General features: G+C 34.2%; 4 protein-coding genes across 8 annotated transcripts; 3 read left to right on the top strand and 1 right to left on the bottom strand.

Annotated features, from left to right (window-relative positions):
• The first annotated feature begins 58 nt into the window (after positions 1–58).
• On the top strand, positions 59–1,686 carry LOC144842552 (ER membrane protein complex subunit 5-like). Its single transcript, XM_078699007.1, has 4 exons — positions 59–146; positions 590–642; positions 939–1,042; positions 1,201–1,686. The coding sequence occupies exons 1-4, from the start codon at positions 71–73 to the stop codon at positions 1,307–1,309; spliced, it is 342 nt and encodes a 113-aa protein (XP_078555133.1). The 5' UTR covers positions 59–70; the 3' UTR covers positions 1,310–1,686.
• LOC144842548 (WD repeat-containing protein 53-like) lies at positions 1,331–9,069 on the bottom strand. 3 transcript variants are annotated; one of them, XM_078699002.1, is made up of 2 exons: positions 9,041–9,069; positions 1,331–3,049 (listed from the first exon to the last, which is right to left on the bottom strand). In XM_078699002.1, the coding sequence occupies exon 2, from the start codon at positions 3,031–3,033 to the stop codon at positions 1,960–1,962; it is 1,074 nt and encodes a 357-aa protein (XP_078555128.1). In that variant the 5' UTR covers positions 3,034–3,049; positions 9,041–9,069; the 3' UTR covers positions 1,331–1,959. The 3 variants fall into 3 exon arrangements, with proteins under 3 accessions (XP_078555128.1, XP_078555129.1, XP_078555127.1); XM_078699003.1 differs by lacking the exon at positions 9,041–9,069 and adding an exon at positions 8,929–9,037; XM_078699001.1 differs by lacking the exon at positions 9,041–9,069 and adding an exon at positions 3,184–3,295.
• On the top strand, positions 3,514–8,508 carry LOC144842550 (kidney mitochondrial carrier protein 1-like). The gene is made up of 9 exons (XM_078699004.1): positions 3,514–3,541; positions 3,977–4,169; positions 4,259–4,406; positions 5,057–5,237; positions 5,504–5,602; positions 6,013–6,137; positions 6,364–6,523; positions 6,778–6,858; positions 7,212–8,508. Exons 2-9 carry the CDS (start codon positions 4,109–4,111, stop codon positions 7,251–7,253), a joined length of 897 nt encoding a protein of 298 aa, XP_078555130.1. The 5' UTR covers positions 3,514–3,541; positions 3,977–4,108; the 3' UTR covers positions 7,254–8,508.
• On the top strand, positions 8,860–24,214 carry LOC144842545 (DNA-directed RNA polymerase II subunit RPB1-like). Of its 3 annotated transcripts, none has more exons than XM_078698996.1 (25): positions 8,863–8,898; positions 9,030–9,261; positions 9,550–9,822; positions 10,167–10,349; positions 10,606–10,887; positions 11,263–11,424; positions 11,581–11,801; positions 12,031–12,288; positions 12,767–12,977; positions 13,327–13,536; positions 13,762–14,100; positions 14,393–14,521; positions 14,855–15,077; positions 15,460–15,670; positions 16,170–16,314; positions 16,706–16,811; positions 16,968–17,173; positions 17,383–17,607; positions 18,154–18,501; positions 18,972–19,076; positions 20,225–20,407; positions 20,865–21,068; positions 21,297–21,480; positions 22,027–22,149; positions 22,312–24,214. In XM_078698996.1, the coding sequence occupies exons 2-25, from the start codon at positions 9,178–9,180 to the stop codon at positions 23,499–23,501; spliced, it is 5,805 nt and encodes a 1,934-aa protein (XP_078555122.1). In that variant the 5' UTR covers positions 8,863–8,898; positions 9,030–9,177; the 3' UTR covers positions 23,502–24,214. The 3 variants fall into 3 exon arrangements, with proteins under 3 accessions (XP_078555121.1, XP_078555122.1, XP_078555123.1); XM_078698997.1 differs by having other exon boundaries at positions 8,881–8,924; positions 9,147–9,261; XM_078698995.1 differs by having other exon boundaries at positions 8,860–9,261.
• The last annotated feature ends 673 nt before the right edge of the window (positions 24,215–24,887 follow it).

The following is a 24,887-nucleotide window of genomic DNA, read 5'->3' as shown; positions in this document are numbered from 1 at the left end:
CAATGTTTATACTGTCATATATAATGTTAAAAAAAATAATTTCTGCAGGTGGTGTAGGCCTACATGCAAAATGGCGTCGTTCCATCACTTTTTAGCGTTCGTCGGGATAATTAGTTTAACACATTCTGCTTATTCAGCAGCACAACGTTAGTATTTATATAAACACAAAAAATAGGCCTATTTATAATAAATGATATTTTCAATACTTCTGCGGAATAAGTTTACTTTCTATACTATAGCAAGTTAAATGTGTGCTAGGCCTAACTAAGCCAAACTGGTGGTGGTGGTGGCGAGAGAGAGTTTACCGCAAGGCGCAGCTAGAGGGATATTATTAGGCATAGCCTAAACCCAACTGTACAGTTGACTGTACTAAAATAAAATGTTAATTTAATTCAGTACACACAGTGCCATGTGATTGCATTGGTTTGTGTTGCGCATGATAATAATGCCAATATTCAATAAATAAATAAAATATGGTTATTTATAATTTAATTTATTATTGTTTCTACCCCCAGAAATAATATGTAATCATGGAGTACTGTACTGATGTAATTATAATATTAATATATTCATTTTTCTTTCATTTCAGATAGGACATATTTGAGACTTACTGAACAAGAATTTACAAACTTACCTGCCGATGTAAGTGTGAACGCATGTGCTGCAATTGGAGGCATAGGCCTACACGATTTGTGTGCTACTCTAAAAGACTTGCTCACTTAATTAAAAAAAATGAGGGTGAATCTGTTAGTGTTATGCACATGGTCATCTCTCCATGATTTCTTCCATATCATGAAAATTGATTTTTTTTTTGTGATTTATAAAAAAAGTAGAGATTCTTAATTTTAGAACTACTGTACAGTATCTAGAATTAGTGACTTAAAGTCTTATTATGTAAATAATTTTATAAATACTATACAACACTTTTATTTTTACAGATAATATTGCAATGTTTAATCAGTTTATTCCTGACAGCATATGGAATATTACACATTGCTGGAAAATACAAAAGTATACGAATTTCAGATGATATGGAGAAAAAGTAAGTGAAAATATATGCATTCAATATGTTTTCGATTTGTTGTTTTGTTGTTGGTGAATGAAATGATTCAGCTTAGAATAGATGAAGAATTGATGAGGTATATTTCCTACTTTAAAACATAATTGCTTTATTATTTTAATCATTTGTTTATTTTATAGGTCATTTGAGACTGTAGGCAACTGTCCATCCTTTTACATATTCAGACACAGAGGCAAAGTATTATTTGGAAATGGACCTTATTCTAAAAATGCCGACCATAGAACATAAACGGAAGAGTTCAAAATAACAAAGGAGAAATATATTTGTACTGTAATATAAACAAGAATAAATGGGACCTTTTGTACCTCAAGAAGTCTGTTACTGGGATAGTTTCCGGCGTTTAAAGAGTCCGGTACATTTGGAGTTGACTCTACTAAATTTTGAATCGCCAAAATATTTAATAATTGATACTTGAATAGTGGCCTCTGTCTTCATTACCTCGTACATTATACAGTGTAGAATACGCCCATTTGGTATCAAGATGGAAAGAAAAATAAATGAAAAACAGACTGCAAAATATTTGTCATAATTTAATATTCCAATTTTGTATGTACTGTATGTCTGAATTAGTTAATATTTCTATTAAATAAAATACTGTATAAAAATTACAATGGTTATCCATTCTTCTTTTATTTAGCTTCTAATTTGGAAAATATTTTTGCTTCTAAAGCTCTGTCTACATTATCTATATGTGACAAAAAAATGTGATGTGCCCATATGACATAATATCACTACCATATTTGGGTATAGCACTACCATATTTGGGAACATCACACTTTTTTGTCAAACTAGTTTGATAGTTTAGACAGCTTAAAGCCAAGAAATATTAAATTTCCAGGAAGAACCACATAAATCTGATTCACTGTACTGCTTCAATATTATTCTTGAGGTGAAATGTGCTTTGTTATATCATACAGACTGATCAATTCTGATTGGTCAGCTACATAAACAATTGTCTTACTACCAACATTTGCTGATGTCATGTGATTTATCTTGCTGCCGTGCTCAATCGCTGCCAATGGAGATTTTGGAGAATCACTGACTGAATCTGCTACATTTTGATCAGATTTTCCTTCCCTCTCCTCTTTAACTCTTTTCTTTTTATGTTGTACTTTTGTCTTTTGTTTGTTCCCTTCCCACAATAACACCTTTCCATCATTTCCACCAGATATTACCATTTCTTTCATCCCAAACTGGAGTATTTTAACTTTAGACACACCTCTTGTGTGGCCTTTAAGGTCAAAGAGTGGCTCAAACTTCCCTCGTCCAACCAACTCTACCACTTGCACCTTTCCATTTTCAAGACCACATATAATCTTAGATCCGTCATTACTAACGTCCATTGAATGTATGAGAGGAGGGTTGACCATATACATCCCAGAAGGTATTTCACCATCCTCTCCAGATGGGCACTCACGCATATCAAATGAGCTGAGGTTACGACCTTTCATAAAATCCCAGGAGTTGACAATGCAATCCAGACCTGCAGACAGGAGTTCGCAGCCTTTCGTAGGGTGAAACTTAACTGATGAACATATGTACTTATGCCGTTGCAGAGTCTTAAATAATCGCATCTCTCTCAAGTCAACTATTTTGATATCACCAGAGTCATCGCAAGTTGCAATAAATGTCTCTTTTGAGTTCATGCTAACTTCATTAATTTCTTCGGAATTAAATTCTTTACAATTTTGAACATGGTTAAAATCACGAATATCCAATAAACAGAGTTTGTTTCCACTTGAGGTGTATATTATATGTGGGTTTGAAGGCATGAAACAAATACTTGTGACATCATCGTCAAGCTTCAACCTTGATTTCACTTTTCCCTCGTCTGACCACAGACAAATCTGATGATCCTCACCGCCAGATGATAATGTGTCGTTTTTATTGTGTTCAAGACAGATAATAGAATCTGTGTGAACTCCTTCAGACCACTTGGTTAGTAAAGTCATTATAACATCTGGTAAGCTATGGAAAAAAATGATTTCTGATTAAAATTATTTTAAAACACATTACCATACAATCCTTTCATTAAATCATAAATTTTAATTCTACTAGCCTATACAGTATGTATGATGCTGTTTATAAACTATATGCCAAACCTCTACTGTTTATTTTAAATCATTATCAGGTGTGTTTAGATGCAAAAAAGTTTTGTAGAATTTTTATCTCAACCTCACACCACCACCACCACCAGAGTGCATGCAGAAAAAGTAGAGAAAGAAAAATCAATCAATCAAGCGTGGACGGTCAATGTGCTATTCACGACCTGTCATGCGTATCGTAAAATAACTATCGGAACTATCGATTGGTTTGTTTTAAAGCTTTTCTGACTATTATCCAATCAGAACCGTGAACAAAGATAAGGTTTTGAGGACTCAATCAACCGTATCATCATCTGTCTTTTCTCTCCATTGAGTTTCCACTGTCTGTGTTGCTGCTGTTGTTTAGCAGCTGCTGGTAGGTACAAATCAAAATAGACAATTAATTACTTTAGTAGTTATGTTTACACAGTAGCTAGTACACAATTTGAGTTGTGTATTTAAGTTATGCTCCCGATCTACTCTACGTCGTAACTCTAGGCATAGTTTTTAGGCCTGAAGATAGATAGGCCTCTCTACACCTCTCACTCAGAAGTTCCCACGCCGTATATGTAAGCCTATATCCTATTTTACTGTGCAGCAGAGATACTGCAGTGTCATCCACCACCAACACACATAGATAGGGGGGCGTAGGGGAACCATGGATCTCATGGTCGGTACTAAACACGAAACTTTTTGCAATATAAAATTTTTTAATATTTCATTTAAAAAAATCCATATATTAAATAAACATTTTTTTTTTATAAAATCAAAATCTAATCTTCATAACAGGATTCTCAATCTCTTATTTCAGATTTCAATTCATATGAAACCTCCACCTTCAGATCACCTGTCAGCTAATTAGCATTAGTCGTGAGGTTTCTTTATTTACTGCAAAAAATAAACCCACTTTGTTATTGTTTTATGTATACACCAAGCAACAAAGATGGCGCAAGATTGGAGACCATTTGTGTTTGGAGGAATTGGCTCAGTCGCTGCAGAATTCGGTGAGTAACATTTTAAAAACCGAAATTCTCTCATTTTTAGCGTCTACACAAATTAGATACGCAATTGATAAATTGCTTTTTTCTTTCAGGAACCTTTCCTATAGACTTGACAAAAACACGTCTACAAGTGCAAGGACAAAAATCTGAAGCAAACTTTCGTGAGTTAAAATATCGAGGAATGTTTCACGCTCTTGGGCGCATTTCTAAAGAAGAAGGTGTCAAAGCGCTATATTCAGGGTAAAATTTACATCAACATTTGAATTTAAAGTCTAATTTATATTCTTAATATAAATTGTATGATATATATCTTACATGAATCTGGTAATAGTATAGTTGATAATTTAAAAAAATTAAAAAATTGTTTGTATATATTATGACTATTCGTATTTGTGAAACTCAACTGTTAATAATAAATTATATTTTTGTATTATTTTGTAAATGATAATTGTAAATATTGCATTATAATAATGATAATGTTTGAGAAATTTCTTGTAGACATAATGCTGAATATCTATGCCACTTCTCAGTTAGTATGTGTGTGATCGTTTTGTTTGTAGTCTAACGTTTATGTATTATAGTGATTAGAGGGCCAAGTGGAAAGCAGTGATATCACTGATCTGGGTTACCCTCTCTTAAAGAAGACTAATAAAAAAAAATTAAAAAAACATCAATCAGTCGAACCACTACTTTGAGACACCCAAGAGAGGCACTTTCCTGCTTTATATATTATTATTATTATTTATTTCTTTATTCTTTATACTGGGGAGCTTTTTCAGTAGTAAACCTCTCTTTTTTTACCCTGTGTGTAATAGATGATGGATAAACAAACAACACATACAATATGAATTATAATAATTATTCAATGGAATTAATTTTTATTTCCTTAGAATTCGTCCAGCTGTTTTACGGCAAGCCTCGTACGGAACAATTAAAATAGGATGCTATCACACATTTAAACGTTTACTAGTTGAGAGACCAGAAGATGAATCTTTAGCCATTAACGTGTTGTGTGGCATAGCTGCTGGTATTATATCATCATCAATAGCTAACCCAACAGATGTTTTGAAGGTAAGTAGCAGCAGGATTATGTAGTAGATAAGCTCTGTCTACACTATCAAACTAGTTTGACAAACAAAACATGTGATATGCCCAAATATAGTAGTGATGTGCCCAAATATAGTAGTGATGTGACATCATCATGTCCATATATGGGCACATCACATTTATTTGTCACATAAAGTTTGATAGTATATACAGAGAGTTAAAATGGTATACTGTACATTAACATGTTTTTTTATGCCCTTTGTATTCATCAATTTCTTTGATTTTTATAGGTCAGAATGCAAGCACAGAGCCAGAGGTTTGCAAATGCTACCATGGTGACATCATTTGTTAATATATACCAACAAGAAGGTACCCGTGGTCTTTGGAGGGTAAGAATTGTGAAAATACAAAATGTGTTGCCTTAGCCAAAACCATGCTCTTACATTTCTACAGGGAAAGATAATATGAGTGGTATTATAAATTCGATATTAATCATAGACTTAATAATTTAATATTACTACACAAACTTTATCTGACAAAAAATGTGATGTGCCCATATATGGACATGATGATGTCATATCACTACCATATTTGGTCATACTGTATCACTACCATACAATATTTGGGCGTATCACACTTTCTTTGTCAAACTAGTTTGATAGTGTAGGCAGAGCTTTATACATATTATTATCAGATTACTATTCCAGCAATTTTATCAAATACACAATACATTTTTGTTGTCATATTACCTAAACAAAATCTATTAAAAGTATTTTGATTGTTTTACTGCTTTTTTCAGGGTGTTGGTCCAACGGCTCAGAGGGCAGCTGTGGTGGCGGGGGTTGAGTTACCAGCTTACGACTGGTCAAAAAAACTCATTATTAATCATACACAATTAGGTGATAGTATATCAAATCATTTTATGTAAGTATTCTGTATAATATTAATAATAAGATAAGATTTGTTATGCACACATCCACAAAAAATGCTCAGGGCGCTTGTGGAAAACCCAAAAGAAGACCAATCCATACACCTAAAAACTGTCAAATCAGCTAGACAAAAACCCACATATTTCTTCTGTACAATTTTAAAAATTGTGATTTTAGTAGTAAACTAATAATGTTAATGCTTTTGTTTGTTATTATTACAGAGCAAGTTTATTTGCTGGGTTTGTTGGTGCGATAGCGTCAAATCCAATTGATGTTGTCAAAACACGAATGATGAACCAGCAAAATTTAAGAAAAAGTGTGCAATTAAAACAAGGTCAAAAACAACAAATTTACAAGAATACAATTGACTGCTTTATTAAGGTAAATCATTCTGTTGAATTGATTATATTAAGCTCTGTCTACACTATCAAAGTTTATGTGACAAAAAAATGTGAAGTGCCCATATATGGACATGATGATGTCATATCACTACCATATTTGGGCATATCACTACCATATTTGGGTACATCACATTTTATTGTCAAACTATTTTGTTAGAGAAGACAGAGCTTAATGATTGAGATATCCTGCCTTTGCTGATATATTAATCTAACTACATTGTCACTTTATTACAGACTGCAAGATACGAAGGATTTTTAGCTTTATATAAGGGATTTATACCTACATGGGTACGCCTTGGTCCGTGGAACATCATTGTATCCTTTTACATTTATTTATATATAATATATTATTTTAGTAATTTGCCTTTGGATTTATATAATATATCACTACTATATATTTATTTTCTTTTTTATGTCTTTAATGTAATATATATGTTATATAAGTGTGGGTTCTTGATAAATTGCACATTTATGTTTGAAACTTTAAAGGGGTGTTGTTATTTCTAATTTTTCCCAGTAAACGTTATTTACACTACCACCATAAAGCTATAACATTTAATTTGATAGCTTCAATGTGAAGCGTTTAGAGCTTTGAGCCTTAAGCGCTTTCTAAGTTTGGCATATTGTATTCACTAATTATTCTTTAATCCTTAACTTAAATTAATTAGTTTTTTGTAACATTTGAACAACTGAAGAAACTTGGTATATAAGAAGTTTTATTCTGCAATTTTAACCTTGAGGAATAACTCAGAGAGATAACAGAGATTATTTATGTGTATAAGAAAATGATACGTTTCATACCAGCAAATTTTTCTTCAATCAAAGCCAAGAAACATTATTTGTTTCCAGTATAAGACTACCATTGAATATTAGATGCTAAATTAACAGGTTTTAAAGCTATAAATAGGTTTTTTTTTAAAGTAATTTCTGTATAAATATGGTGCTTTTAATTCTGCTTAATTATGGTTATAACTAACCTAACAAATACTACCCACCTCAAGTGCCTATAATGCTGGCCTGTTACCGGCACCCAGCTTTTTACAAGTCTATAAAAGTTCAGCATGGCTTTTATTGAAATGCAACACATTTGGCGATATTTTGTTGTTTTTGTCTTTTTATACTAATCACTATAAAAACAGATTTATCACATTAAAGCAGTGTTTTATTTTGGTGTCTCTAAAAATATTATATATTTTATCATCATTGTATTAAGTTATTGATAGAATTTAAAAAAAAGGTTTTTTTTAAATTATTGTGTAAAGGTGTACAATTTTTGTTTTTATTGAGTAAAAAAAACCCAGTATATTTTATGTTAAAATAAAACTTTTATTTTGTATATGTACCAATAAATACATTCAACATATTTTTGTAATGTTTGATTGAAGTATATTATTGATTTTAATGTATTTTATAGGTTTGAATAATCAGGGATTTTTAAAACATTCTTACTTTGACTAATAACGTCAGATTATAATTTTTATATCTGTTTTATATAAAGTGTGGTTTGTATCATTTTTCGTACTAAATTAAATATTTTATTTTGATGTGCTGTTAATGATTAATTAATAATAAGTACATTATGGTTTGAGGACAGTGGTATTTTAGGTAAATATTACATTTCAACAGCGATTAAGTCACTTTTATTAATAATTTATAATATATTCCATTTTTTACTTGAATTTTCTCAAAAACTAGTAATCATGCAGATGTGGTTTTTGTTCTTTAGTTTAGTTTTATTTGCACTTTGCACTCATAAGTGTTGATTGACCGTGTTGGGCCACGAAGTCATAATACCACAGATGTAAATTAATTAATTATGGTGAGTCTGTTTTAAAGCCTTTATAGTAATCATTTATTTTATGGTATGGGTAAATGGAAACAGTGTCATTTGATATAAATAAATTATTAACACTACTGTAGGTGCATTGTTTGACAGTACTGTACTAATAAACAACGGCATTTAAAAATTATGTTTCTGAATTTTTTATTTACTCAGTCTTATGTTGATAAAAGTGATGATGAGAAAGTATTTGTTGGTTTTTTGTTTTGTTTTCAATTACGAGGGTGGTCCATCCAGCCGAAGCGAATCAGTAGAAACCTCACAAAAATACAATGACAAGACATAAACATTTAGTTCAGTACTTGTTCATGGATAATGTAATTTTGTATGGTAAGTTTGTTAAGTGGTGCGCCCTCGTTTTTTATCATTCATTCTTTTCAGGTGCCTTGCAAAATAGTTCATGAAACCTGTCTAATTTTCTACCTATATAAATACAGCGACCTCTAGAGGCCGTCATTAGCGCAAATGAGCGCTATCGTTGTAACATTTTTCTAAAAAGTGAGAGAAAATAAATGGTAGAATACGTTTTTATCTACGGTTTGTACCTGTAATTTTACACTCATGTTATTCCACATCTTTTCATAGAAAACCTGAATCAGTTTTTGGCTGTTTCACGTTTTAATTCTTTGAAAATAATTGAATTTAGTGTGTGCCTACCAAACAAGCGAGTGCTTTCAGCTCTCAAGTGTGGTAGAAAAGAAATTGCGTATGGTGTGGAAATTGCCGAAGTCAGCAATATAACGGTAGCGTATATCATCATCAGAAGATACAGAGTATAAAACAACACAGAAAAAATGACTCTCCAATACAACGATTCGAAGGCGCCTATGCGTGAAGTTAAGCGTGTGCAATTCGGAATTTTAGGTCCCGAAGAAGTTGTAAGTTGAAAAATTATTATGTCACATCCCATTCTATGTTTTTGGTTGCTCTCTCTGAAGAAAAAAATAGCAGTGCACAACCTCTAGAATAAAAAGTGGTCGGTTCGACCCTGTTTCTTTATTTAGACGTTTCCTTCTCTAAATAAAAATTACCCAGTAATACTAATAGATTTGATTGAAATAGCTCCAGTTCTAGTCAGGTCTTATTAAAAAAAAAAAAAAAAAAAACCCCAATAATTAAACATTACCTTGCTTGTCATTCAATTATTTACTTTTTTCAAATCAAAGAAACGAATGTCGGTTACGCCAGATGGCGGAATTAAGTACCCCGAGACGATGGAAGCTAACAAGCCGAAGTTGAATGGATTGATGGACCCAAGACAAGGAGCCGTAGACAGAAGTGCACGTTGTCAGACATGCGCATGTAATCAAACGGAATGCCCAGGCCATTTTGCACATATCGAACTTGCCAAACCTGTTTTCCATTCTTCGTTTATGACTAAAATTATACGAACTCTGCGATGTGTATGTTTTTTCTGCTCTAAGCTTTTAATTGACCCAGTAAGTACTTTAATCTTACTTTCAGTTTCGTTTTTCTTTTTCCACGAACAAAAAAGTAATATAAAATAGTCCAAGTTATAATAAGTAGATGAAGCAAACTGCGGGATCTGCTAATAACCCTAAATAAAAAATACAGCTCCATTTTTTTTTGGAACCAACTTCTGTTACTGTAAATCTGAAAATTCATTGAACTCCTTTAAATCAGCTTAAGACCATTATTTATTTCCTTCTTATTATTTGCAAATGGTGAAGTAATGAGTATTGATTCTAAATTAAAACTTGCATTGATTTTACTGACTTGTCTAAAATGTATATGCATTTAATCTTGTTCTTACCTTTTTTAGGAGCATCCAAAATTGAAAGAGGTCATCAGAAAATCCAAAGGTCAACCTAGAAAACGTATGAGTCATGTGTATGACCTCGTCAAGGGTAAAAAACTGTGTGAGGGAGGGGACGAAATGGATAACCAATTTGATGCCAAACTGTCCCAAAGAGATGGAGATGAGAATGAAGAACCAAAGCCAAAGGTACAGTACTACTCAGAGTGGAAAATAAAATGTACTTTTCCTAAAGCCCTGTCTACACAATCAAACTAGTTTGGCAAAAAAAGTGTACTCAAATATGGTAGTGATATGCCCAAATATGATAGTGATATGACATCATGTCCATATATGGGCAAATGACATTTTTTTGTCACATAAAATTTGATAGTGTAGACTGATTAATTCATGAAGCCGACAAATGTTGTTACGATTCTAGTGTAACTTGTTCAATTACTTGTAGGGTCACGGAGGATGTGGACGATATCAACCAAAGATCCGACGTACCGGAATTGATTTAGTTGCCGAGTGGAAACATGTCAACGAAGACTCACAGGAACGCAAGATTAATTTAACCGCGGAACGCGTACATGAAATCTTCAAACGTATCAGTGATGATGAAGCTGAGATCCTTGGATTTTGCCCACAGTTTGCACGACCCGATTGGATGGTCATTACCGTTCTACCTGTGCCTCCACTCTGTGTGCGACCAGCTGTGGTTATGTTTGGTTCAGCAAGAAATCAGGTATCAATATTGGTTGTATGCCTAATATGGTAACACTTTTTACAAAATGTGACCAAAATAAATGGCAAAAACTTAGTGGATTAAGATAATTACAGTCATGACTATGTATAGGAATTATGATTGAGTTATAAATAAATTTAGATTATAGATGATTGTAAATAATATAACACATGCTCAGGCTCCAGTTCACATTCATGTTAGATTGCACGTATAGAATCAGCGATTGATGCAAGCCGGGTGACATTTCGGAGAAGGAGTGGAAGACCCTTAAATATACCTGTTTAAGCTAGTTAATCTTGTACCTGTCTATTTACTTTACTGTTAATTGACATAAATGTGTCAATTTTGTTTCATAATTTTTCAATTTGATTACAGGATGATTTAACTCACAAACTAGCTGACATCATCAAAATAAACAACGAATTAAAGAGAAATGAACAGAATGGCGCAGCTGCTCACATTATCGCAGAAAATGCCAAAATGCTGCAATTCCATGTCACAACACTGTCGGACAACGAGCTTCCTGGGCTACCACGTGTAAGGAACATTCAGTTTTTTTTTGTCATGAACTCTGCTTTATCTTAATTGATGTTTAGGAAGCGCCATGCAATGTATTCCATTTGTATTTTTATTGTTCAATAATTATTTGAAATATGTAATTTAACATTCTAAAAACAAATTGTTAATTTGTAGGCAATGCAAAAATCTGGACGACCTCTCAAATCAATCAAGCAAAGATTAAAGAGTAAGGAAGGTCGTATCCGTGGTAACTTGATGGGTAAGCGTGTAGATTTCTCCGCACGTACGGTCATCACACCCGATCCAAATCTTCACATCGATCAGGTTGGTGTGCCACGTACAATTGCACAAACGATGACGTACCCGGAGATAGTAACACCGTTTAATATTGACAAGTAAGTTGAACTCTGAACCTTTGATTTAGCCTGAGAATTATACTTAAGTATGAGATGTAATCCTTGTATGGAGTATAGAATTTAGGTTGTATATGTAATCAAAATGTTCAATGGGACTTTAGGCTGATTAAGCAGATTGGGTTTTCAAGCTGAAAGTCCTTATGTTTGTACTGTATATGTATTATGATTTTTTGGCATTTAATTTATACAATTTTTTTTTAATGAACAGACTACAGGAACTCGTAAGACGAGGTGACAACCAATACCCTGGCGCTAAGTACATCATACGTGACAACGGCGAAAGGATTGACCTGCGATATCATCCCAAGCCCAGCGACCTTCATTTGCAATGTGGATATAAGGTTGAGAGGCATATGGTGACTGGTGATTTGGTTGTGTTCAATCGGCAGCCAACACTTCACAAAATGTCTATGATGGGGCATCGTGTTAAGGTGCTTCCCTGGTCTACTTTCAGGCTTAATCTTAGGTAAGGCTGGTCAAACAAACATGTTATAAGAATTGTACTTCATAGAGATCATGCTTTAAGAAATACCTAAATGAAGAAAAATAAACATCAAATCAGTGATAAAAAATCCACAATTACCCTTTTGTTCTAAACCTCTGTCTTTATGTGACAAAAAAATGTGATATGCCCATATTTGGACATTATGATGTTATATCAATGCGATATTTGGGCATATCACCACCATATTTGGGCACACCACGCTTTTTTTTGCAAAACTAGTTTGATAGTATAGACAGAGCTTTAGTGAAATTTGTATTTAGAGACAAATTTGAATTTTAAAATAAATCTCAAATCTTTCTAGTTTCCATGAAACCTTTGAAAATATGAATGCAATATTACATATTATTATTAAGCACTGTCTAAGATCCAAATATGGTAGTCATATATCCAAATTTGGTAGTGATATTACATCATCGTGTCCATATTCTTTATCCTATAGTGTGACCACTCCATACAACGCTGATTTTGATGGTGATGAGATGAATTTGCATTTACCACAGTCACTGGATACAAAGGCAGAGATTAGTGAAATCATGAGAGTGCCCAGACTAATAGTAACACCTCAGTCAAACAAACCTGTCATGGGTATTGTACAGGATTCACTTGCTGCTGTTAGAAAGTTTACAAAAAGAGATGTCTTTCTCACAAAGGTGAGTATGTTGATTATGAAAGACGAGTTACTTAAATTCAATTAAAAATAACATTTATTTACTTCCTTTTGAAGATTGAAACAATAATGGAATAAATAAGAAATCTAGGTCATGGGACAACTAGAACTAAGTCTCATTTAATTCTTAGGGAGTGTAATAGACACCTTGGTACTAGGTTAGGATTGAACCCTGGATTTTGGAATTGGATGACATGCACGTTAACCACCAAGCTACAGCTCCTATCCTATCGTTTTGTTTCCCATAGATAATTAATTTTATTTTTTATTTATATTTATTCTAAATATATTGATAATTAATTTTATTTTTCATTTAAATTTAATCCAAATAGGAACAAGTGATGAACTTACTGATGTGGCTGCCAACCTGGAACGGAAAGATGCCGCAGCCAGCAATCCTGAAACCCAAACATCTATGGACGGGAAAACAACTGATGACGCTTATCATACCCAGTGGTATTAACCTGATCCGTACCCACAGTACACATCCAGATGACGAGGATAGAGGCCCATACAAATGGCTCTCACCTGGGGATACAAAGGTAGGGGGTAAATCGGTTCACCGGTCATTGAATTGGTCACCATCAGTTGGTCACCATTAATTGGTCACCATCAGTTGGTCACCATCAGTTGTTAAATTGATTTTACTGTACGAATCTTTCATTGTTCAGGAAATTGCAATAGCCTGGCCCTAGAGTACAGTACTAAGTTTTTATAAATCTTGTTTCAAGGTAAACAAATTTGATATTTTGCTTATTGCATTTTAGGTTCTTATTGAAAATGGTGAGCTGATATCTGGTATCATCTGCAAGAAGACATTAGGGACATCTTCCGGTTCTCTCGTCCATGTCTCATTCATGGAACGAGGCCATGAAGAGTCCAAGCTGTTGTACGGCTACATCCAGACAGTGGTCAACAACTGGCTTCTCTTAGAAGGTCACTCTATCGGTATCGGTGACTGTATTGCCGATTCTAAAACGTACGAGGATATTCAGAGTACGATTAAGAAAGCGAAACGTGATGTGATTGACGTAATTGAGAAAGCGCATAATGATGATTTAGAACCAACACCTGGTAATACACTACGACAGACCTTTGAAAATCAGGTGAGGAGTTTTACTATGTAACGCTCTGTCTACACTATCAAAAAAAGTGCCCAAACATGGTAGTGATATGCACACATATGGTAGTTATATGCTCAAATATGGTAGTGATATGACGTCATCATGTCCATATATGGGCACATCATATGTATTTGTCACGTAAAGTTTGATAGTGTAGATAGAACTTAGCGATGTTTTATGTTTTGAAGAACCATGTTAACGCATGAGTAATATATTTGTGATAATTGAGTTAAACTATAATTAATAAAATTTGTACAAATTGTCTTTTTTTTAGGTAAACAGAATTCTGAACGATGCTCGTGACAAGACTGGTGGCTCTGCTCAGAAGAGCTTGTCAGAGTTCAACAACTTTAAGGTCATGGTGGTGGCTGGGTCAAAGGGGTCAAAGATCAACATTTCTCAGGTAATATTTCCAACACTATATTTTAACAATATCGACCTCTATGTTATTTATTGCTGTTTGTAATGGTAGTCTTATATAGCGCCTAATGCAATGTTTCTAAGCGCTTTACACACAAAAATGATCTGTAAAATATTTTAAGATAACCAAAAAAGGAAGAAAAGCAGAAGAGCGATTTACACCGCTCCGTTCTCCAGCACTTTGAAGCTCCCATATGCTCCCAGACCAGTATTCACAGGAGCTTGAGTGAAAAGGCATCTGTCTATCCTATCCTTATATTATTCTGACTTCAAAAAAATTAGTTATTGCTATGAATTTTTGTTGTTGTTTCTCTAGGTTATTGCGTGTGTAGGCCAACAGAATGTGGAAGGTAAACGAATTCCGTTTGGATTTCGACACAGAACACTACCTCATTTCATCAAAGACGATTACGGTCCCGAGAGTCGTGGATTTGTTGAAAACTCTTACCTGGCCGGTCTGACTCCCTCAGAAATGTTCTTTCACGCCATGGGAGGACGTGAGGGGTTGATTGATACAGCTGTCAAAACTGCTGAAACAGGTTAGTTGAGAATGAGAATAATATATGATAAGTATATTTGACTTATAAGGCAGACAATATAATAAATATATTTGACTTATAAGGCAGACAATATAATAAATATATTTGACCTATAAGGCAGACAATATAATAAGTATATTTGACCTATAAGGCAGAGAATAATAAGTATATTTGACTTATAAGGCAGACAATAATAAGTATATTTGACTTATAAGGCAGAGAATATAATAAGTATATTTGACCTATAAGGCAGACAATATAATAAGTATATTTGACCTATAAGGCAGACAATATAATAAGTATATTTGACCTATAAGGCAGACAATATAAGAAGTATATTTGACCTATAAGGCAGACAATATAATAAATATGTTTATTTCAGGTTATATTCAACGTAGGCTGATCAAAGCTATGGAGAGTGTGATGGTGAGGTACGATGGTACCGTACGTAACAGCAATGATTACTTGGTACAGCTGAGGTACGGGGAGGATGGTTTGGACGGAGGCTCAGTTGAATTCCAACAGCTGGCCACACTTAAACCTTCACATAAGGCCTTTGCCAAGGGCTACAAATTTGACTATTCAAATGAAAAGTAAGTATAATCAAGGCAATCTAACAGGATGCTGAGCTCGGACGTTCAAAGGTTTTATCTGTGGCTGCGACACGATCAGTTCCACACCCCTTAACAGACACCGCTCGCCATGGGAATATGTACATAGTACAGTACTGTTGGTATTTGTTGCAGCCAGACATAAGATCAAAGGACTGTTACGAGTTCTTATCATGGCTTGGCGAGCTCAGTGTTCTGTTGTTAGATTGCCTTAGTATAAGTAAAGCTTGTATACTTATTCAGTTTGTCTGTTGTGCATGGCAAATCAATGTATTAAGCTTATCTACACAATCAAACTAATTTGACAAAAAAGGTAGTGATATGCTCAAATATGGTAGTGATATGGCATCATCATGGGCATATATGGGCACATCACATTTTTTTTGTCACATAAAGTTTGATAGTGTAGACAGAGCTTAAGAAACTCTATAACTTTTGGTTAAACAATATTAAACATTTTATTTATTTTTTTGCCTACCAGGTTAATGCGTAAGAACTTAAATGAAGATATTGTCCGTGACTTACTTGGGAACAATCAGGTTCATCTGGAATTAGACAAGGAATGGGAACAACTTAGCGAGGACAGAGAGATCCTCAGGGAAGTGTTCCCATCTGGTGAAAGCAAGGTATGAAGATGTATAGTCCTGCCTCAAGAGTGAATTTAATCATGACAAACAAGCTTAAAAGTTGCTCTACATAAACAAACTTTTATAATTAAAGTCATATTTTATTTGATAAAAAATCCCTGCCGTTTGTATATACTGTACCCAGTACCCCAAAAACTATTTAGTAAATTACCATTACAGCTCTGTCTACACTATCAAACTGTATGTGATCCAAAAAATGTGATGTGCCCATATATAGACATGGTGATGTCATACCACTACTATATTTGGGCACATCACTACCATATTTGGGCTCGTCACACTTTTTTTTGTCAAACACATTAACATCCCTGACTGCCTATACCAATACCATTTTTCAATGTATTAACAAATGTTCATTATCCTCTCATAGGTTGCATTGCCATGCAATCTACAACGTATGATCTGGAACGCAAAGAAAATCTTCCGCATAGATGCCAGGAAAACATCAGATCTACATCCTTTGACAGTTATTGAGGGTAAGTCCTGATAAGAATGATCTTTAATTAATTAATTGTATGCACGCAGGACAGAGAATAAATTGGTACACCTTCATATCTGAGGTAAATTCTATTTTGGATGGCCATACTTTACTATGTAACATTGAGTAATATTTTTCATATTCGACTGAATAGGTATTCGTAAATTGTGCAAGAGCTTAGTGATTGTAAAAGGAGAAGACTCGATCAGCAAACAGGCACAACAGAACGCCACTATCCTATTCAACAGTCTTCTGCGATCGACCTTTAGCTCTCAGAAGGTCATGCAGGAACACCATCTGTCGACGGAAGCATTTGATTGGCTTCTTGGTGAAATCGAGACAAGATTCAACCATGCTCATGTGAGTAACATTTATGTTTTTTATATACCTATTGATATTTGTAGAATTATTGTCAACCTGAAAAAATTAAATCCTTTCTGAATGCAATAACCCAATTGTTTACAATGTCTAAAATAGTATCATTATTTCAATCACTTCGGGACATGTATTTTAATTACTTTTTTTTCACCATGCACATCGTGACATCAACAATATTTCATTTTTACTAGGGTGTGCCTGGTGAAATGTGTGGAGCTTTAGCTGCTCAGTCTCTCGGTGAACCAGCCACTCAGATGACCCTGAACACTTTCCATTATGCTGGTGTCTCGGCCAAAAACGTCACGCTTGGTGTGCCTCGTCTTAAAGAAATCATTAACATCTCAAAGAAACCAAAGACACCCTCGCTCACTGTCTTCCTTATGGGAGCTGCAGCAAGAGATGCAGAAAAAACAAAGGTAAAATAATTTAATCTTGATATCAACTATTGTAGATTTGATAATTTGGAGTAGAGCTGTAGCTTGGTGATTAACATGCTTGCCTTCCAATTCCCAGGGTTCAATCTTATTAATTATATTTATTTATCTTAAATTATAAAATAGTTTATCCATCCTGTGGTGCTCGCTGTTGGATGTTTATAAAATAAAAAAATAAATAAATAATGTATTTGCTCAACAGACAGAATATATTATGATAGACAAATATATCAGTACCGTATATTCCCTCTCCCTCCCGCCCCCCTCTTAGAATACAAATGGGACTATACCTGGGGAAATCCATGGTTCAGGGGAAAAAATAATTAAATGATTGGTAAGCATTTCTTGTAAAAACTCATCTGACTATACCTGGGGATATGCCATTTGTGAAATCAGACATAAAGTAGGGGTGGGATAATAACCAAGGATATTCAGTAGTTGTGTTCCCAGCTTGATGTTCAGCAGGTGTATAATCATTTTTAAATATTTTTCACCAAGTCACAGAAAATGATAAATACATTTCTCTAGGATATTCTGTGTCGTCTGGAACATACAACTCTTAGAAAAGTGACCTCAAACACTGCCATCTACTACGACCCCGAACCGCAGAACACTGTGATCGAGGAGGACCAAGACTGGGTCAACCTCTATTACGAGATGCCTGACTTTGATCCGTCCCGCATTTCGCCGTGGCTGTTGCGTATTGAGCTTAACCGTAAACGTATGACTGATAAGAAATTGTCAATGGAACAAATCGCTGAAAAGATTAACGCTGGATTCGGCGACGATCTGAATTGTATCTTTAACGATGATAACGCAGAAAAGTTGGTTCTTAGAATAAGAATTATGAACAGTGAAGAGAATAAGTACAATGACGTAAGTACTATGCGTACTATTGCACGCCATGCGACCCACAATCGTCCAATCAAATGACACGAATTGTTATATAATATAAATGATTTCTTTAGTTTACTATTAAGTATGTACTTGATGTGTTGCCAGGTTGCCAATGTTGTTAGTAACAGCAAATAATAGTTTTCATTACGAAACTCCAGAGTTTAAACATTGGGGCACACACCATACAAAATGCTGTGTGTGTGTAAAGCTCTGTCTACACTATTAAACTAGTTTGACAAAAAAAGTGTGATGTGCCCAAATATGGTAGTGATATGCTTAAATATGGTAGTGATATGACATCATCATATCCATATATGGGTTTCGCTAGGAGATTTGAAACGTGTATAACACTGAAATTATAAGACAATATTTTTGTCAATTGTTGAATTTTTATAATAAAATGTTTCTTTAAGTTATTTTTTAATATGAGAACAATTTATTTAATTTAGGAAGAAGAACAAGTAGATAAGATGGACGATGATGTGTTCCTGCGCTGTATTGAGTCAAACATGTTGACCGACATGACCCTACAGGGAATTGAACAGATTGCTAAGGTACAGTATTCCTAGAAATCACATACAACCATTTCCTTTTCATTGGTCAAAATTCTTAGAATTGTGCTGACTACCACATATTACAATATTCTTATAATAACACATTTCATGACACTGTAGAAGCACAGCACTAGGTCATAGTTCATAGGGTGAAAACATAAACATAAAGGTTTTTTGTATTGTGGTTTTTATTAATATACAGGATATATATATTAAATGAGTTTTAATGTATCATTTTACTACTTAAATGTCATTGGCTTCCTTGCTTCCTTATTTTCAGATTTAATGTTTATTAGGGTGAAAACATAAACACAAACATTTTTTGTATTGTGGTTTTTAATAATATACAGGATATATATTATTAAATGTATCAGTTTTAATGTATTAACTTAATGTCATTGGCTTCCTTGCTTCCTTAATATGTTTATTTATAATTTAATAGTTTTTAAGCATGGTTTGTCAGTAATTTTTAGTAGGTTGGTAAATGTCAATCACAATAGCCTGACAGCTAGGGATGGATAATATTTTCATTTCAGTCTCAAAGTTTTTTTTAATTAGTTTTTAATGAATTCTTAGAAACTAATAAACCACCACAGCAAATACTCACTAGCTAGTGGTTACCAATTCTAACTACTACACCAGTGGTTATCATGTTGATATTAACCTGGTCATATAGATCAATGTTCTTGTAAACAAGTAAATATTGAACAGGACGCTTAAATATGATATGGCCGATTAAAGCCACACTCAACTATGCCCAGATATTAATTAAATAAATGTATCCAAAATTAACAGAATTTAAAATGAATGCTTTAAAATATTAATGAATGGTAATAGGTGTATATGCATCTGCTTACAACCATTACAATTATTAATTAAATAAATGTATCCAAAATTAACAGAATTTAAAATGAATGCTGTCAAATATAAATGGATGATAACAGGTGTATATACGTCAACTTACAACCACACTCAGAAATTATTAATTAAATAAATGTATCCAAAATAAATGAATGATGCTTTAAAATATAAATGATTGATAATAGGTGTATATGCGTCAACTTACAACCACACTCAAACATTATTAATTAAATAAATGTATCCAAAATAAATGAATGATGCTTTAAAATATAAATGATTGATAATAGGTGTATATGCATCTGCCGCAAATGGACAACAAGAAAAGGATAATAATCACAGAGGATGGTGAATTTAAAGCAATCCAGGAGTGGATCTTAGAGACAGATGGTACCAGCCTGATGCAGGTATTGAGTGATAAGGACGTTGACCCCGTGCGTACAACATCTAACGACATCTGTGAGATATTCCAGGTATGAAACACGCATTTTGTTAGTATCAGGTCAGGTCAATTCATGTGTCATCGGTCATCGTTTGGACTTGGAAACGTTCAAATCTGTGTTGAGTTGAGGACACGCACCCAAATATCTCCGCATATGAATTAACATGATATAGTTAGTCGCAAATCCAAATCTACAACTCTTGTTACAACTAATGCAGTAGTGTAAATTATTTTTTTAAAGTAATCTGGGGTTTACTCTATCATACACACCTCCTAATTTCCTGAGACCCCATTTCATCATTTTCTTAAATCATTGTACATACTATTATTTTTTTGTGATTTTATGAATAAATGTTTTTGTATTTGTAAAGTAAACTTTATTGATTGCACAATTGGAAAACTTGTTTCTTGCAATTTACAATATACAGTATATTATATTTATTTTAAATTAATTGTTTCTCATGTTTTTCTCATTTATTTTATTAAAGGTGCTAGGTATTGAGGCTGTACGCAAAGCAGTTGAGAAGGAGTTGAACCATGTTATCTCATTTGATGGATCCTATGTAAACTATCGTCACTTGGCGTTACTCTGTGATGTCATGACACAGAGAGGTCATCTCATGGCTATCACTCGTCACGGTGTCAACAGACAGGAAGTTGGCGCCCTCATGAGGTGTTCCTTTGAAGAAACGGTAACTTTCTGATGTTCTTTAATTTATAATATTCTGGGGAATTTCATAAAATAATATACTCTCGTATATGAGATTTTTTTGTCTTAAATCCTTTTTAACTTAAAACACATTCTGAATACCAGAAGTTATAGAAAAGCTTACATATTATGCCAGTCCAAGGTTGATTGGGTATTGAGATAGTTGACTGAGTCTGTAGTTAAATAGTTGTGTCCATTTTTTGTGTTTTAGGTTGATATCTTAGTCGAGGCAGCCGCTCATGCAGAGATTGACTTTGTAAAGGGCGTCAGTGAAAACATCATGCTAGGCAAGTTAGCCAGTGCGGGTACCGGATGCTTTGACCTTCTACTAGACGCGGAGAAATGCAAATATGGAATGGAGATTCCCACACACACTGGTATGGGAGCTGGGATGAGTGAGTACACTATGTTGGGATTTCTATTTTGTGGGGACAGCCCACCTTTATTGCACATGTGATAAACAATGGATATTTAAATGATATTGTCTGAGGTTAAAATATTATTGAAGATATGTTGATGTTGTGTCTGATCTGAATATGATAAAACAATTAAGTATACAGAGACAACTTATATTATAGAGCCTAAAACAGTATACAGATTTACATTCAGTATTAAAAATTGAGATTCAGTATGATAATGATAAAATGATATATTGCATTATAAGATTGTGGTTTATTTAAATACTTAACATTTTATAGTTTTACATTGAACATAATATTGCCTTCAAGATTCACATGAATTATATAATAAAATAATAATTTAATGTACATGTTATTATGATTTATGCTGATTTTTAAATTTTATGTAACCAGTAAACAAAGTTGCACTATAAACAACAAACTTTTTATATCAGGTCAACAGGGTAAATGATTGAATGAGTAACAAATGTAAAGTTTAATTTATTATATTCTATTACACTTTTAATTTGTTTTTATTTTCAGTGGCAGGCATGCCAGGAATGTTCTTGGGTGGTGGACACTCACCAAGCAGTAGTATGTCACCGCAGATGACCCCATGGGGACCAGGGACAACCCCTGGCTATGGATACTGGTCACCAGCTGTCGGTAAGTCATTCTTTTGTCTTCAAGTTACTGCAATTTGTCCTTTTTAGAATACATATAAATTGACCAATTCTGGAAAATATAAACGTTATTCCACTTTTTAAAGATAAATTTTATTGTTTAATAGAATTGGTATTTTATTATGACATTTTTGTAATCCATTAGGAAGCGGCATGACTCCTGGAGGACCAGGTTTCAGTCCTTCTGCAGCATCAGATGCCAGTGGGATCAGCCCAGCGTACAGTCCTGGATGGTCTCCACAACCTCAATCACCAGGCTCTCCTATGGCTAGCCCATACATACCATCCCCTGGCAGGATACTATCACCAGGCTATTCACCATCATCTCCTGCCTACCTACCAGACTCACCGGGAGGTGTAACACCACAGAGCCCTGGCTATTCACCAACATCGCCTTCATACTCGCCTACCAGCCCAAGCTACTCGCCTCCAAGTCCGACATACTCGCCCACAAGCCCAAGTTACTCCCCGACTAGCCCTAGCTATAGCCCGACTAGTCCGAGCTATAGCCCAACAAGTCCGAGCTATTCGCCAACGAGTCCAAGCTATTCGCCAACTTCACCAAGTTACTCTCCGACTAGTCCGAGTTACAGCCCAACATCTCCTAGCTATTCCCCAACTAGTCCTTCATACAGCCCAACATCTCCCAGCTATTCACCGACATCGCCCAGCTATAGCCCAACTTCGCCTAGCTATAGTCCGACGTCGCCAAGTTATTCTCCAACAAGCCCAAGTTATAGTCCGACTAGCCCAAGCTATAGCCCAACTAGTCCGAGCTATTCACCGTCATCTCCAAAATATTCACCAACATCTCCAAGTTACTCGCCAACCAGCCCAAGCTATGGACCATCTTCACCGAGTTACAGTCCAACATCACCTAGTTACAGCCCGTCATCGCCAAGTTACTCGCCAACAAGCCCAAGTTACAGCCCAAGCTCCCCTAGCTACTCGCCAAAGAGTCCGAACTATTCACCAACCAGCCCATCGTACAGCCCAACGTCTCCAAGCTACAGCCCAAGCTCACCGAAATACACACCAACATCTCCAAATTACAGTCCAACTAGCCCGTCGTACTCTCCAACTAGTCCAAGTTACTCCCCAGCAAGTCAGCAATATTCGCCAACGAGCCCGAAGTACTCGCCTACTAGCCCAAGTTATTCACCTACCAGCCCGAAATACAGCCCAACGTCTCCAAGTTATTCGCCAACAAGTCCAAAGTACAGTCCTAGTTCCCCGACGTACTCGCCCACTAGCCCAAAAGACTCAACATACTCACCGCAATCCTCCCAGACGTACTCTCCTTCTTCGCCTTCATACAGTCCTGATGACGAATGAAATAATATGCTCTGATACTTTGTATATATTTTAGTAGTACAGTAGCAGGAACAGTTGTAAATCATGATTTTTTTTTGTTCATGTGGTTTTTGTTAATTGAATGTAAATATTTAAGTATGACCTTAAGTTTTGTATTTTCCTGGTATTATATACATTATCTGTAACATAACATGTTAAACATTAGTATTAAAAATGTATGTAAGGGGAAAACTTGTAAAGTTACATAAACCATTGGAATAACAGTTTAATGAAATAAGAAGAAAATATTTTTGATATAATTTAAAATGATATTACCTCCTGTGATAACCTATGTCGTCGTATAGTACATTGACATATGTTGTTGCAGTTATTATGTATGTTGTTTTTGTGTTTGTGGACATCATTTTCATATAGTTAGTTTCCTTTTCAAGTAATGTATTGACAGAAAAGCATTGTTCTCGAAAGAAAAAAAGAAACTTTAAGAATGGCATAAAAAATTATACCCATTATAAAGGAAGCTATGTTGGAGTTGAACAGTTGACACCATTATGGGTGTAATCTGTTTATAATGTCATATGCACTTTTAAAGTTGAGAAGTTGACACCATTAATTGTTTACAACGGCATTGAGAAGACATGTGTAATTCTACATTCGAACTTAATTAATTAAGGTTATTATTTGTTTAGAACACCATTGAATTAAAAATTATATTTGTAATAAATTTGAAAACGATTCATTTTGTATCATTTGTTTACATTTATGGGTGTAATAGTTTGGTCAGTGGCACGGTTTTGTAAACAAAGTTTTTTGATTATAAATGTTATAATTTGTATTTGAATAAAACCAGCATTTTTACTGGATGTTTCAGAAAAAAAAAATGAAATTTATAGTTAGGGGAAAAAACATGATTGTTACGGTTGTTTAAAACGATACGTAATTAAATTACGTCATAATTACGCCATCACTGAATGAGAACATCAATTACGTTGATGAATTACTTTTTTCAATGTATTTATTGTAGCTGGGCCATTGATGGCGAAATTCCAAACTCATTAACACAGGTAGGATTGGTTACCCTTGGTACAGAACTGAAAATGTGTTTATACGACAAAAAATCACGTTATTTTATATCTGAAATCGGCACAAGTTGGTGTTAATTTTCAAACACACAATGTACTTGTACATAATATTGAATAAACAATTATAAAAATAAAAGTGTTAATGGCTTCATTTCTCTTAATTCGTACGTAAATTCGTAAACAAATAAAATATGATAAATAAAATAATATGTATAATTTGTTTACTAATTATAGTTAAGCTCTGTCTACTCTATCAAACTTTAGGTGACAACAAATGTGATGTTCCCATATATGGAAATGATGATGTCATATTGCCATATTTGGGCAC

The sequence above is a fragment of the Antedon bifida genome, chromosome 5 (genome assembly GCF_963402885.1).
Source record: "Antedon bifida chromosome 5, ecAntBifi1.1, whole genome shotgun sequence".
Taxonomy (NCBI): domain Eukaryota; kingdom Metazoa; phylum Echinodermata; class Crinoidea; order Comatulida; family Antedonidae; genus Antedon; species Antedon bifida.
Note: the sequence above shows the minus strand (reverse complement) of the source record. Positions and strands in the feature narration are given on the sequence as shown.

What these genes read in the sequence shown, in the direction of transcription:
- LOC144842552 (XM_078699007.1), top strand. Translation starts at nt 71, where the DNA reads ATGGCGTCGTTCCATCACTTTTTAGCGTTCGTCGGGATAATTAGTTTA. An exon ending in TGCTTATTCAGCAGCACAAC is followed by an intron (nt 147 to 589) that starts GTTAGTATTTAT and finishes CTTTCATTTCAG; the next exon opens with ATAGGACATATTTGAGACTT. An exon ending in TCAGATGATATGGAGAAAAA is followed by an intron (nt 1,043 to 1,200) that starts GTAAGTGAAAAT and finishes TTTATTTTATAG; the next exon opens with GTCATTTGAGACTGTAGGCA.
- LOC144842548 (XM_078699002.1), bottom strand. Translation starts at nt 3,033, where the DNA reads ATGACTTTACTAACCAAGTGGTCTGAAGGAGTTCACACAGATTCTATT.
- LOC144842550 (XM_078699004.1), top strand. Translation starts at nt 4,109, where the DNA reads ATGGCGCAAGATTGGAGACCATTTGTGTTTGGAGGAATTGGCTCAGTC. An exon ending in ACCCAACAGATGTTTTGAAG is followed by an intron (nt 5,238 to 5,503) that starts GTAAGTAGCAGC and finishes TGATTTTTATAG; the next exon opens with GTCAGAATGCAAGCACAGAG. An exon ending in GTACCCGTGGTCTTTGGAGG is followed by an intron (nt 5,603 to 6,012) that starts GTAAGAATTGTG and finishes TGCTTTTTTCAG; the next exon opens with GGTGTTGGTCCAACGGCTCA.
- LOC144842545 (XM_078698995.1), top strand. Translation starts at nt 9,178, where the DNA reads ATGACTCTCCAATACAACGATTCGAAGGCGCCTATGCGTGAAGTTAAG. An exon ending in TCTCACCTGGGGATACAAAG is followed by an intron (nt 13,537 to 13,761) that starts GTAGGGGGTAAA and finishes ATTGCATTTTAG; the next exon opens with GTTCTTATTGAAAATGGTGA. An exon ending in AAGAGAATAAGTACAATGAC is followed by an intron (nt 18,502 to 18,971) that starts GTAAGTACTATG and finishes TATTTAATTTAG; the next exon opens with GAAGAAGAACAAGTAGATAA.